The sequence below is a fragment of the Sorex araneus genome, chromosome 5 (genome assembly GCF_027595985.1).
Source record: "Sorex araneus isolate mSorAra2 chromosome 5, mSorAra2.pri, whole genome shotgun sequence".
NCBI classification, from domain to species: Eukaryota; Metazoa; Chordata; class Mammalia; order Eulipotyphla; family Soricidae; genus Sorex; species Sorex araneus.
In genome coordinates this window covers 145241044-145254213 of record NC_073306.1, presented here as the reverse complement: position 1 = coordinate 145254213, position 13170 = coordinate 145241044, and the positions used below count along the sequence as shown (strand labels likewise).

Here is a 13170-nt window from a genome sequence, read left to right as displayed (position 1 = left end):
TGCGCTTCTCTTGCTGTCACCGGGGAAACCAATAGAGTGTCCCCAAGGGTCACTGGGAGGTCGCATGTGAGGCCGTAGTGGGAGAGAGCAAGAACAAGCCAGAGGACTCACGAGCAGTAGCTGAACTGGTCCAGGACGTGTGTGAAGATTTCCTGCTTCTGCAGCTCCAGGGAGCGGGACCCTCGCCACACGAACTGCAGGCTCTGAGGGCAGGACCAGGAGCAGAGCGGGGGTCACGCTGGCCCGGTCTGTCCTCGCCGGGTCCCTCACAGGTTTGAGGGCTCCTGCCAACACCTCCGCTATAGGGTTCCTCCTGACCCCCCAGTTACAGAAGGCAGCAGGACTCGCCCCGCCTCCCGGGGCCTGACTGTGCATCTCCTGGGAAAGGGCCTTGCGGACCTGGGTCCTCCCGACACCCTGAGCAGCTCCTGCCTGAGGATGCTCGGAGTCAGCTCTACACCTCCCGCTGAGGCAGAATGTCCGGCTGGCCCCGAGCCCATGTGTGGTGCGGGCGCCAGGGTCCTGGAGACAGACACCGCGTTCAGAGCACACGGCGCCTGTCACAGTTCAGTCCCCCGAGTGCGGCCTGCAGTCCTTGGTGAACCAGGGTTCACGCAGAACCCAGGGTGAAATGGCAGGGGGCTGAAAGCAGGTCCTGAGAGCCGCAGCTGCGGGAGGAGGAGGCCACGCAGGAAGGGCAGGGGGCACCGCGGGCTGCGTTGGGGCAGGGAGTGGGCCCAGCCTTCAAAGGGGCACGGGAAGGGGTGGGCCGCCACAGCGGGCCCCTCGCACCTTGGTCTTCTGCATGTCCGCCTTCAGGTCATAGTCGATGCGGGAGATGACGTGGGCCTGGAAGCCCGCCAGAGAAAAGAGGGTGGGGGTCGTGGCAGAGGCGCCAAACGAGTTGACCTGCCAGGAGAACTGCGGCCGGACGCCGAATGTCTTGTAGAGAAACGCGTGTCCTTCTGCCGAGAGAGCACACCCCAGGGCTCCTGCGGTGAGGGCGGGCGGCCACCCCTTCACCCTGGCGCCCCCCCCCCCCGCCCTCACAGCCACCGAGGTGAGTTGCGGCAGAGGGGGACAGGAAGGAAGGCCAGCCTGGCGGAAGCCATTCGTTTTGTTTGCCGGCTTGGTTTCTGGGCCACACCCAGGGCTGCTCAGGCCTTCCTCCTGTCTCTGCACTCGGGGATCCCCCGGGGGGCCCAGAGGACTATCTGGGGTGCCAGCTGCATGCACGGCCAGCTCCCTCTCTGTACCCCGACTATCCCTCCGGCCCTAATATTTCTATTTCCAAGGCCAGCCTGTTCAGTTTGTCTGTCTCTCTCTTTTCTCTTCGAACCTGCAGGCAGATTAGTTTCTACCTCCAGCCCACGGTTTCAACAGTTTTTCTTCCATTAGAAATTCTTTACCGCCAGCAATTGGGGTTGATTCTGACATTGCTGGAGAAGGAAGCCTAAGGTTGGTCTGTTCTCCAGAACCCTGCCCGCACTTTCACACGCGGAGGGACACATGAGCGACATCAGTGCAAATGGGGGCGGGTGGCTGTGAGCTGAGGGTCCGGCAGAGACGCCCGTGATGATGCAGGTGGGGGAGAACTGATGGGGGGGGTGATGGTAGAGGGGGTGATGTGTCTCGTGGGTGGTTGCAGTGCCACCTCTTGGCGCTGACAATGGTAACCATGTGCTGGGACTGTGGGAGACAACAGTGCAGGGACTGGGACTGAGGCCACTGTCACGGGGAACGGTCATGTTGATCGTGGACACTAGAACAGCACCCCACTGTCAGGATGATGTTACCGGTAGTGAGTCCCTGGTAGGGCGTGGACCGGCCATCCCCATGGCACTCTGGGGGATGGTGGTGGTGGCGCCCGAGGAGCGAACAGCAGGGATAGTGGTGACACCGCGGTGATGATGGTAACGGTGGAGTTGGTGATGGTGGCAGGGAGGGCAGATCTATCCATCATTTCAGGGAACAACAAACTACAAAGTATTTCACTTACCCCAGTGAAGTGCACTAGCCAGCTGGAGGCGTACCTCACCGTCAGTTGCGGTTTGGGAGGGAGGGAGGTGACGTGAGGCTCCCCCCTTGTCAGTGTGTCCCTTTGTGGGGTTGGGGGTCTCAAGAGCCTAAAGCACGGGCCCATGTGTAATCCTGACAAGCATGAAGATGGCACCAGAGAACCACTGTCTCGCTCGCAGGTTCCTCCTGTCCCAGCCCCGCGGCAGGCCCCAGGACTCGGCTGAGGCCAGCCCACCTGTGAGCTGTAGGATCTGGTCATCCACGTGTGTCACTGCCTCGTCGTGCATCACCTGGCCTCCTGTGACAAACTCCAGGCGTCCCTGGTTCAGGAGCTGACGGACCTAGGCATAGTGGGGACACAGAGAAAGCCAGTTACAACCCCAAGCTGGTCAGAGCTGGGACGCGCCAGCCTCATGTCTGGACACCTCCCTCCAATCCTCACACTCGTTCACTCTGAAAATGCAGGGGTGGCCCATCCTGGCCTGCACACTGCCCAGGCTGCTGCTTCCTACACACACACACACACACACATACACACACACACACACACACACACACACACACACACACACCAGTATCTCCTTTGACATGATTTCACTATGAGAGGGACTCCAAAAACAGTACTCGGAGGTTTTACACAGGTTCCTTCATTGCTATAAAACTAGCCACCTGATTTAACACTCACCCATTTTCTTTCATTCATTTTCATTAACTATATCACAGCATAGGGCTGGAGCGATAGCACAGTGGATAGGGCATTTGTCTTGCATGCATGCAGCCAACCCGGGTTTGATTCCTCCGCCCCTCTCAGAGAGCCTGGCAAGCTACCAAGAGTATCTTGCCCGCATAGCAGAGCTTGGCAAGCTCCTCGTGGCATATTCGATATGCCAAAAACAGTAACAAGTCTCACAATGGAGACGTTACTGGTGCCCGCTCGAGCAAATCGATGAGCAATGGGAGGACAGTGACAGTGAAATCAAAGCATAAATCAATAATATCATTTCTACACGCACAAAAGTGAGCATGTATTTATTTCTTGACAGTCATCAAAGTGATTTTTTTAATTTTAAGTTTGGGAACTTAACAATCAATAATATAGTGCACTTTGGGTGCACCAACTCTGTTTTAACTTGACCCATGTCACACTCTTTTTCTCTGCAGGATTTTGTTCTCTCCATGGCCTTTGGCAAGAAGGTTCCCTTGTTCTTTTCTCATGTGTAAGTATGATCACACTGGACCTGGGAAGCTATTCTGAAGACCATGCTTTAGTTGGAATGTGTGTTACAATTAGCATATAGGTACACACAATGAACCCCTGGTCCACTTTGTCACAAGACATCCTTATGTAATAAAAGACTTATGAATGAGAATGTATAAGCAAAGTCCAAAGAGTGTCAGCCCCCTTTCATCGGTGGAGAGTTCGAATGCTTTTTAAGGTGGGTTGTTTTCAGTTCTTCCCTCAATAAGCATCAGTTGATCAGCCACTTGGAAGTGTTTAAATCAGCACCTACTACACATTGGTCCTGGGAAGGAGCTGGGTGTTCAGCAAGGAGCAGACAGGTGTCCTGTCCATAGGAAACGTGGACAGGACACTGTTCATTCTGCCTGGTGACACGTGTACGGAGACAGGGGCTAGTGTCACCGTTCCCCCTGGCCTGCGGTCAGTCGGCTCCTCCTCCGGGGCCCCCAGTGGTACCTGATGCTTCTGCTGCTCTGAGGCCACTCTGTCCCACCACATCCGGAAATACTCCTGCTCCACGATGATGAACCGGCGCTTCTTGGCCTGCATCAGCGCCCCCACCACGGATGTGTAGACGCTGGACACGTATGTGAGCATGTTCTCCTGGAGGAGGGCCCGGCCACATGAGCCCTGCGGGCCTCCGTGAGCAGGACCCCCCTGCTTATCTCACCGACACCCTCGGGCACTTGGCTGATGGTGCAGGCGAGCAGTGCTCCCTGACAAATCATCAAGAATAAGAATAGAGCTGAGAAAATCGGGCAAATACCATGCGGTATTTGGGAACCTGACAGACAAAGACCCCTGTAGACGGGCCACGGCTGTGAGACCGAGGGTACAATGAAGTGGTATATCAGCCACACACAAGGACCCCCAAACAACTGCAGGATGAAGTGAGGGGCAAGGGCTGGAGCCCTCGGCTCCACCAGACACCCCTGGGGGAGCCACCAGACACACTCACTCACACACACTCACTCATGCATACACACACATTCATATACTCACGCACACGCCCACCCACACACACTCACACACACATTCATATACTCACACACACGCCCACCCACACACACTCACACACACTCACTCATGCATACGCACACATTCATATACTCACGCACACGCCCACCCACACACACTCACACACACTCACTCATGCATACGCACACATTCATATACTCACGCACACGCCCACCCACACACACTCACACACACTCACTCATGCATACGCACACATTCATATACTCACGCACACGCCCACCCACACACACTCACACACACTCACTCATGCATACGCACACATTCATATACTCACGCACACGCCCACCCACACACACTCACACACACTCATACACACACACTCACGCACACACTCACCCACACGTCCATGTGGGCGCTGCCACCGAGACGCTCCCAAGGATGGAGCTGCCCGTGTTGCCTCAGCCCGTTGGGGAAGCTCAGGCACAGACAACAGTGTGGGGCCCTGCAGGCTCCATGAGGAAGCCCAGGCCCTTCCCCCAGTATCTCAGGCCGGCCCGGAGTCCGAAGGTCTCCCCCAGAGCGGCACTCACCCTCCTTCTGTGCCCTCCACCCTCCTCCGCCCTCCCTCCCTCACTCCACTCACTCACACACACACTCGCTCATGCATACACACACACATACTCATGCACACACTCACCCGCAATCACACTCATACACACACTCATGCACATTCTCACACACGTTCACCTATTCATGCACACTCACACACTCACTCATGCACACATTCTCACACATACATTTATACATATGCACACGTTCAGTCACATACACACTCACACACCCACTCATGCACATTCTCTCACACACACATACACACTCACACATTCACACAGCCACATACACATGCGGGCACACACACACATGCACACACTTGCCCACACGTCCATTGAGCACCTGCCATCCACCGAGATGTTCCCAAGGATGGAGCTGCCCGCACTGCCTCGCCCCGCGGGGGAAGCCTAGGTACAGACAGTCTGTGGTGTTGGGAGGGGAGGGGGCGGGGAGGGAGTGGGGGTCAGGCCTGCTGAGGGCCCCTCAGGGTGTCATTAGCGCAAACATGGGCAGGCCGCAGGGCTGGGTCCCACTGACCAGGTCCAAAGTCTGCAGAGGTGCCCAGACTGGGGCCGCCCTGTAGAGGCGACCGTGGGCAGGAGGGGCCCATGACACAATGACCTTGCTTGCCACATCTCTGTGTTCAACCAATGACCTCAGAGCCTCTCACCACCTCAGCACAGATGGGAAATTGAGGCACACGTGGGCTCTCTGATGCCAAGAGAGCCATGCTTGTGTCTGCGCTGGAACCTGCCCTAGCTGTCCCTCAGACTGACGTGCCCACATGGACTCCCTCTGCCACCTGCATGTATGAGCGCTGCCGCGCCTGAGCAGTGCCCGCCGGACCCACCTGACCCCAGGCCACGTCCATGTGGCTGTGCGGCACCACGAAGACCCGGATGGTCTCCTTCCTCTTGGCCTCCAGGCACTGCAGCGGCAGCAGGACCAGCGGCAGCAGGAGCAGCTGGCCCATGGCGGGGTCTGTGCTGAGCAGAGGCCCCGCAGCAGATGGTCACTGCCTGGCCTGGGGGTGGAGCCGGAAGGGCTGCCAGGGCCTCGGGCCATCCCTGGGCTCACGCCCGAGGGCCCTCCACGCTCTGCGGCTTCCTGCACTGTGTGTGACACAGTGGCGTCCAGCCGGAGACCACGGGCCGCTGCCCAGTCCCCCCTGCGCCCCGCACACCCCTCCCTGTGCTTCCAGAAGCTTCCCACTCCTGTCATGCCCTCCGCTGGCCACCCTTGGGCTGAGTTTTTGGGCCCAGGGGATGAGAACTCCCAGCGTTGGGCCAAAAGGCCCCCAGCCCTTTCCGGAACCCCCGCCCCCACGTTGGCACCTCCCAGCTGTCACGGGGACTTGGATGGGTTGGGGGCTGGGGCTTCCAGAGAGATGCTTGACTAGGCCCAGCCGTCACAGCCCGTCAGAAGCACGACTGAGACCCCTCGGGAAGGAGAGGGGGCCCCATCTTGGGGACCTCGTACGGTCCCTGCATCCTGACTCGGCAGGGCAGCTGGAGGAGGCGGTGGGGGTCCCAGTGCAGTGGCACTGTCGTCTCTCCACCTGGGGTCCGCCCCGGTGGAGACTGGTGGGTGGGCATGTGGGACCGTCTCTGAGACCCCAGAGCAGGGACCTGTGTTCCGGGAGCCCCGCCTGAGGGCCAGCGACCAAGCCTCTCGCTGCCCACCCCTCAGCCTGCGGCCTCCTGTCCTCCTCTCTGGGTGTCACCACCCTCGTGGCCTTCCTGGGCAGGAGGGGCCCGGGCAGGGACGGGGCTGCCTCCAGGCCTCCAGGGGGCCTTTCTGGGGGGCCCCCCTGGCCAGCACAGGAAGTGTCCGCCAGAGCCGCCTGGTGGCCGTGTGCAGAGGCCACTCCGGGCTGGGCTCAGTCCATGCTGCGTAGCCACCGCGGTCAGCGGGAAGCAGGAGCCAGGCGGGTGCCCAGGGAGCCGGGCCAGACTCCCTTCTTGAAGCAGAGACGCTGGGGCGCAGGAGCCCCGCACCGCCAGCCGCGCCTGGGCCCGCGCGCCCGCGCCACTGCCCCACATGAAAGCCGCGCGGGCGGCTCCGAGGCGGCAGGGACGGGCCGGCTGCTCCCAGGTGCGCGGGCGTGCGCGCAGCCGCCCTGTCCATTAGTCGGGCCTGGCGGCGCCTCGGCTGCCCACGTGGGCACTGCTCGCGCTCGCCGGGGGCCATCAGCCGCCCCGCTGGCTTCGTGTCTCCTTGCTCGCCCCTTTCCGAGGCTTCAGGCCAGTCCAGCCGTCCTGGCACCCCCGGCCCGCAGCAGCCTCCCCTCGGGCACGGATGCCAGCGAGAAGCGGGAGCCAAATGCCTGTCATCTCTCCAGGGAGCCAGACTCTCACCACCCGCCCTCACCCTGCAGCTGGAAGTGTAAGAGAGGCTGGGGGCGGGGGGACACCGTCAGCCCGCGCCCAGGTCCAGCGGCCACCTGGCCGGCGTCTCCTGCCCCGCGTCACTGCCCCACATGAAAGCTGCAGAGGCGGCCGGTTCCAAACGGCCAGGCAGGAGTGGGCGGCCTGGCGCAGGCGGTGCCTCTGGGTTTACGGGGCGCAGTCACGGACACGGAGTCTTGGCCTCCGCAGGGGCCACGGCACTGGGCACAGGCTAGTCTGGATGGAAACCCCTGGGTCCGCCCAGCACCTCTGCCCACCCGGGGCACAGCCCCGGGCCTCATGCTCCCAGACTCAGTGCTCCTAGCGTCCCCCCAGTAGCCCCGCCCTCTCCAGCCGGCCCTGCTCTGTGCCTGGGACCCCGGCTCCCCGCCTGTGGGAGACCCCACCAGGAGGCTCAGAGCTGGATGGACAGGGTGGCCCACGCTTCGTCCCTGCTGTGAAGCGACATCACGAAGGGCAGCCGAGCAGCTGCGAGAGGGAAACAGCCCCAGTCCCAGGGCCAGGCCGGCAATCAGGGCTCTGAGGGGGCAAAACCTAGTGTCACGGCCCCAGCACGTGGGAACAGAGATGGGCCCTCGCCCCTCCTTCGGCTTCCTGCGTCCTGGGCTAAGCCACCGTCAGCCGCTCACGGGCAACTGAAACAGGCTTATTGGGGCCGTCCCCACACAGTCACCACCGCAGTCCTTTGGGACCCTGGTGTCCACAGGGACGGAGAGACAGAGGGTGCAGAGGGGGCAGGCCAGCTGCTGTCAGGCCCAGAGACCCGGGGCCCTGCCCATGGCTCACGGCAGCCATGACGCTTCTGCCCTGCAGCGCAGCGGGCCCAGCGGCTCGAGCTCTGGCAGGAGCTGCAGGAAAGGCACGGGGGCGGGACACCCATACATCTGCCCCACACAGTGCAGACCCGATCCGGAGAAGTGAGGGGAAGGCGGGAGAGAGGAGACAGGCCACCAGGAGGGGCAGAGGCCGGAGCGCAGCCCTGTTCCAGCCGGTCAGTGCAGGGGCAGATGGCCCTGGCCCTTCCGGGCAGGGAGGCTGGGGCCCAGGCCCAGGGGTGCAGTGGGAGGGGCAGGTGGTGGCCGGGTGTCCATGTGCAGCCCTGCCCAGCACACCAGCTGGCAGTGACCTCCCCAGGACACACACAGCCCTTGGTACAGCCTGTGCACCCGGCTAACAGCTCCTGTGGTAGCTCCCAGAAACACTTCAGCGCGTGTGGTCCTGCGGCAGGAGCCGAGACTCACCCATGGTGCAGAGGAGACAGAGCTCAGCCTGCCATGGAGGGACCGTCCGAGGGACAGCCAGCTCCCTGCCCCCGGGCCCTGACCTCTGCTCCCTGATCTTGGCACTCCTCCCCAGAGCGTCTTTCCCAAGACTTCTTCACAGTCTCCAGGTGCTCCCTTTGCCTGTAGCATTCTGGTCCTCCTGCCTACTTTCTGGAATCTTCTACTCAAACATCTGCCAACTTCAGGCTGGTGGTGTGCCCTGTGTGAACTCCATGCATGCCGTGTGTCCTCTGTCCCTGCATCTCCTCTTGTCCACTGCACACAGCATCACTACAGAAACAGAGGTGGACACTTAGTTACATTGAGTATCAGATAATGAAAGTAATAATGATCCACACATGGATGGGTGGGTGGAGGAAAGAAGATGGATGGGGGGCTGGAGCGATAACACAGCAGGTAGGGCGTTTGCCTTGCTCGAGGCTGACCCGGGTTCGATTCCCAGTGTCCTATATGGTCCCCTGAGCACCACCAGGAGTGATTCCTGAGTGCATGAGCCAGGAGTAATCCCTGTACATCACTGGGTGTGACCCAGGAACCAAAAAAAAAAAAAAGAAGAAGATGGATGGATGGGTGGGTGGATGGATGGATGGGTGGGTGGATGAGTGGATGGATGGATGGATGGATGGATGGGTGGATGGGAGGGTGAATGGATGGATGAATGGATGGATGGATAGATGATGGATGGATGGATAGATGGATGGATGGATGGGTGGATGGATGGGTGGATGGATGGGTGGATGGTTGGATGGATTGTTGGATGGATGGGTGGGTGGATGGGTGGATGGATGGATTGTTGGATGGGTAGGTGGGTGGATGGGTGGGTAAACGGATGGATGGATGAGTGGATGGGTGGGTGAATGGGTGGGTAGGTGAATGGATGGATGGATGGATGGATGGATGGATAGATGATGGATGGATGGATGGATGGATGATGGATGGATGAGTGGATGGATGAGTGGATAGATGGGTGGATGGATGGGTGGGTGGGTAAATGGATGGATGGATGGGTGGATGGGTGAGTGGATGGATGGGTGGATGGAGGTAGGAGGATGGGAGTATAGTGAGTGGCCATTGTGAGCAGTGTAATGGTCGTCAAGACCACACCCGGGGTACATGACTAAGGTGTGCTGGGGTCTCCTCTGCAGTCCTTTGCTGTGGTTAGGGAGGGAAGGGACACAGGGTCAGAGGTCCTACAGGAGGCTCCATCCAGGTTCTCTGGGTCACTGACTCTCTCCCACTGTCCTCAGGCAGGTCACTGTTTGGGTGACCAGCACCCAATCCCTCCTACCCGGGAAACACTGTCTGATGGAGCTGACACACTTCTGGATTAAGTGACACGGAGATGCAGCCCTTCCCCTCCTTCCCTCCAGGATCCCAGCACATCTCACGGCTAGTTTCAGATTCCACTTACAAACAGGAAAGTGAGGGAGCTGAGAGGACTCAGCTGCAGCACTCAGCAGCGACAGAACCTTACCCTTCCCTATCAACCTCTGAGATGCAAGGTTGGAGCCCAGCTTTGGTCCTAAGTGCCCCACAGGCTGGCAGCAAAGTCAAGGGTGCTCGGGAATGTGGCGCCCTCTGGAGGTCATTGTGAAAAAGAGCAGGAAGTGGTGGGTCTGGGGCAAGGAACCAGCCTGAGGCAGGGCTTAGAGGACAGCCGCTAGAGATGTGCGCTTTGCTCTTTCTCTTGCTTTGAAAGTTCAGGCTTTTCTTTTTAGTTGTTGGATTTGGGGACAGACCCCTTGGTTCAGGGGCGACTCCTGGCTGCGCTCAGAGGTCACTCCTGTCAGTGTTCGGGAGACCCCATGCAGGCAAGCAACACACCCACCACACTGTCTCCAGCTCCAAATGTTTGATTTCCTTTACAGGAGCAAACAGAGTTTAAGAGCCTGAGAAAAACGTAAACAAAAGTGTGTTCTCTGCGTGTGTCTGTGCTTGGTGCCTACAAAGCACCTTCACAGCTCCTGTCCGCACTAATTTCAGCTTGGGCTGTGTCCACACGCCCTGGAAAGCGGGGATCAACCCTAAAGGCTGAGAAAAGCGGACTCCTGGCGTTTTGTTGATCTTTTGTGACAGAGAGAACATACTAAGCAACTAACTTCTCTTTCCTTGAGATTTTTCCAAAATTTCCATAAAGTTTTTTTAAGGGGTGGGGTGGGCAGATGGAACATAAATTTATCTTTGGGGGTGGGAGGAGTGGAGAGTTTGGCCATGACCAAACAGTGCTTCCGGAGGGCCAGAGACCATATGGAGTGCTGGGGACTGCACACAGGCAGGCAAGCACCCTACCCACTACACTCTCCAGCCCTCACCAAAACATTTAATTAAAAATGTAATTTTCAGTTGAGTGATATCTACCAACATATACCCAGTTCTGCTCAGGGACACAGGGGCAGAGAGAGTTGAGGAGAAAAACTCCTCAGAGTCCCAAATCCAGTAAAACATCCGAGACCTAGCCTTTCCCAACAACAAAAAAAGTTTGGGGTCACGTGTTGTTGGTGGGCAGGGAGGAAAGCAAGAAAAGGAGAGCCAAGTAATTAAGATGATCTAATTGGTTATTTAAAATCTCGATGGTCTGGGCCGGAGCGATAGCACAGCGGGTAGGGCGTTTGCCTTGCACGTGGCCGACCCGGGTTCAATCCCCGGCATCCCATATGGTCCCCCAAGCACTGCCAGGAGTAATTCCTGAGTGCAAAGCCAGGAGTAACCCCTGAGCATCGCTGGGTGTGACCCAAAAAGCAAAAAAATAATAATAATAAAATAAAATCTCGATGGTCTAAACTACTTTCGGCGTGGGCAGCTCCTCGCAGAATGTCTCCAGCCTGAGAACTAAGCCACGCCCCCATGCCCGCCCAGAAGGGGAAAGGTATTTCTCTCTCTCGCTTCTTCCTTCCCGGGGATGAAGGGCGTGGTGACCGCCATATTATGACAACCACAGATGCGGTTTACAAGCTTGCAATGATCCAATATCTGGAAGAAATCTCCCTGAACTTAGTTGTTAAAGTACAGAAATCCAAAACCGCGCGGCCACTACTGCGGCCGCGCAACCTCATTTCTCTTCACAACAGGTCTGACTCTAGTGGGGTACTCCTAACAATAATAGTGAGGTTTGTGTTGAAATAGTGAATGTAACCAAAGTAAACAGAAAGTAAAGTGAAATTTATCAGTTACAAGGCAGCGGGGAGCTGGGGGGTAGGGGGGGCGGGACGGGAGGTGTACTGTGTGGTTTGTTTTATTTTGGTGGTGGGATATGGGCACTGGTGAAGGGATGGTTGTTTCAGCATTGTATAATTGAGACTTAAGCCTGAAAGCATTGTAATTTTCCACATGGTGATTCAATAAAATAAAATTCTTATTAAAAAATAAATAAAAATAAATAAATCTCGCTGGTATGCAGGATAACCAATCACAAAGCAAAACCAGCTCAGACTGCAATCAGAGGGAGGAGATAGGCAGATGGCACAGGCCGATGGTGGGGGTGGGAAATGATACAGATAAACCAGAGAGGTCAAGAGCAAGACAAAGGAGACGTGAGAAGGGGCCGTGAGGGTCAGCAGGCACGAAAGGAGAGGAAGAGCGGGCAGAGCTGAGAGACGGCCAGGCCCGGGCATGGGGCTGATGTTCTGGGCCTGGGCCTGGGGCAGACTCAGCCTGCAGAGATGCACCTGCGTGAGCTGTGCCATGAATGAAGGTCTGCTCCGGAGAGAAGCTGTAGCACTGCAGCTGTCTGGGACTGGCGTGCATGCTAACACTCGGGTGCAAGGCGCCCTCCCCCAGTTAGCAGGCTACACGGTGGGGGGGGCTGGGAAAGGCACCCTTCAAAGGGCACGGTGCTGGGGCGCTCGCCTTGCACGCAGCCCACTAGGGTTCGCCCTGTGGCCCCCAAGCACCGCCACACGGCCAGGGGTGATTCCTGAGTGCAGAGCCGGGGGAAACATCCCTAAGCCTCTCCTGTGTGGCCAAAGTAAACAAAAATTCCAGAGGGGTAGCTGCGGCGGGGAGGGGAGTTCGAGGTAACGGACCCTGGAAAGGGCCCTATGGAAAGGGAAGTCTGTCCCAAGGAGCTCACATGGCCCGCCCGGACATCTTAAAGCCATGTCTGGAGGCTTCAGGGGCAGGCTCAGGGCCAAGGGTCTCCCTGGCCCGCTCCTTTGCAAGGCCACGGAGGAAGGACGGTGCACGTGCACATGCATGCGGGCCGTGGGGCTGGGAGCATCTCCCCTGCCGACGTGCGCGTGCACAGCGGGACTGGGTGGGTCGCCCCTGCGGACGTGCGCACGCCCGGCGGGACAAACTATCACCCCGAGGACGTGCGCGCGCTCGCGGAGCTGGCAACGTCACCTTGCAGATGTGCGCGGGCCCGTGGGACTGAGAGCGCCAACCCTGCGGACATGAGCGCGCCCGGCGGGGCTGGGAGTGTCACCTCCGCGGACGTGCGCGCGCCCGGCGGGACGGAGCGTCACCCCTGAGGACGTCGCGCGTGCTCGCGGGGCTGGAAGCGTCAATCCTGCGGACGTGCGCGCGCCCGGAGGGACGGAGCTACGCCCCTGAGGACGTGCGCGCTCACGGATCTGGCCACGGAGGTGCCGTAAAGCACCCGCCCGAGGTGTCGCGAAGGGCCGCGACTCGC

The 13170-nt window shown here is 58.9% G+C and overlaps 1 protein-coding gene across 1 annotated transcript in view; it reads right to left on the bottom strand.

The window, feature by feature from the left end:
• MAN2B2 (mannosidase alpha class 2B member 2) overlaps window positions 1-5822 on the bottom strand; it is a 32787-nt gene extending 26965 nt beyond the window's left edge. The window contains 5 exon segments of the mRNA XM_012934719.2: window positions 108-203; window positions 793-965; window positions 2255-2360; window positions 3716-3862; window positions 5700-5822. Of these exon segments, the coding sequence (XP_012790173.2) occupies window positions 108-203; window positions 793-965; window positions 2255-2360; window positions 3716-3862; window positions 5700-5822 (645 nt within the window).
• Window positions 5823-13170: the final 7348 nt, after the last annotated feature.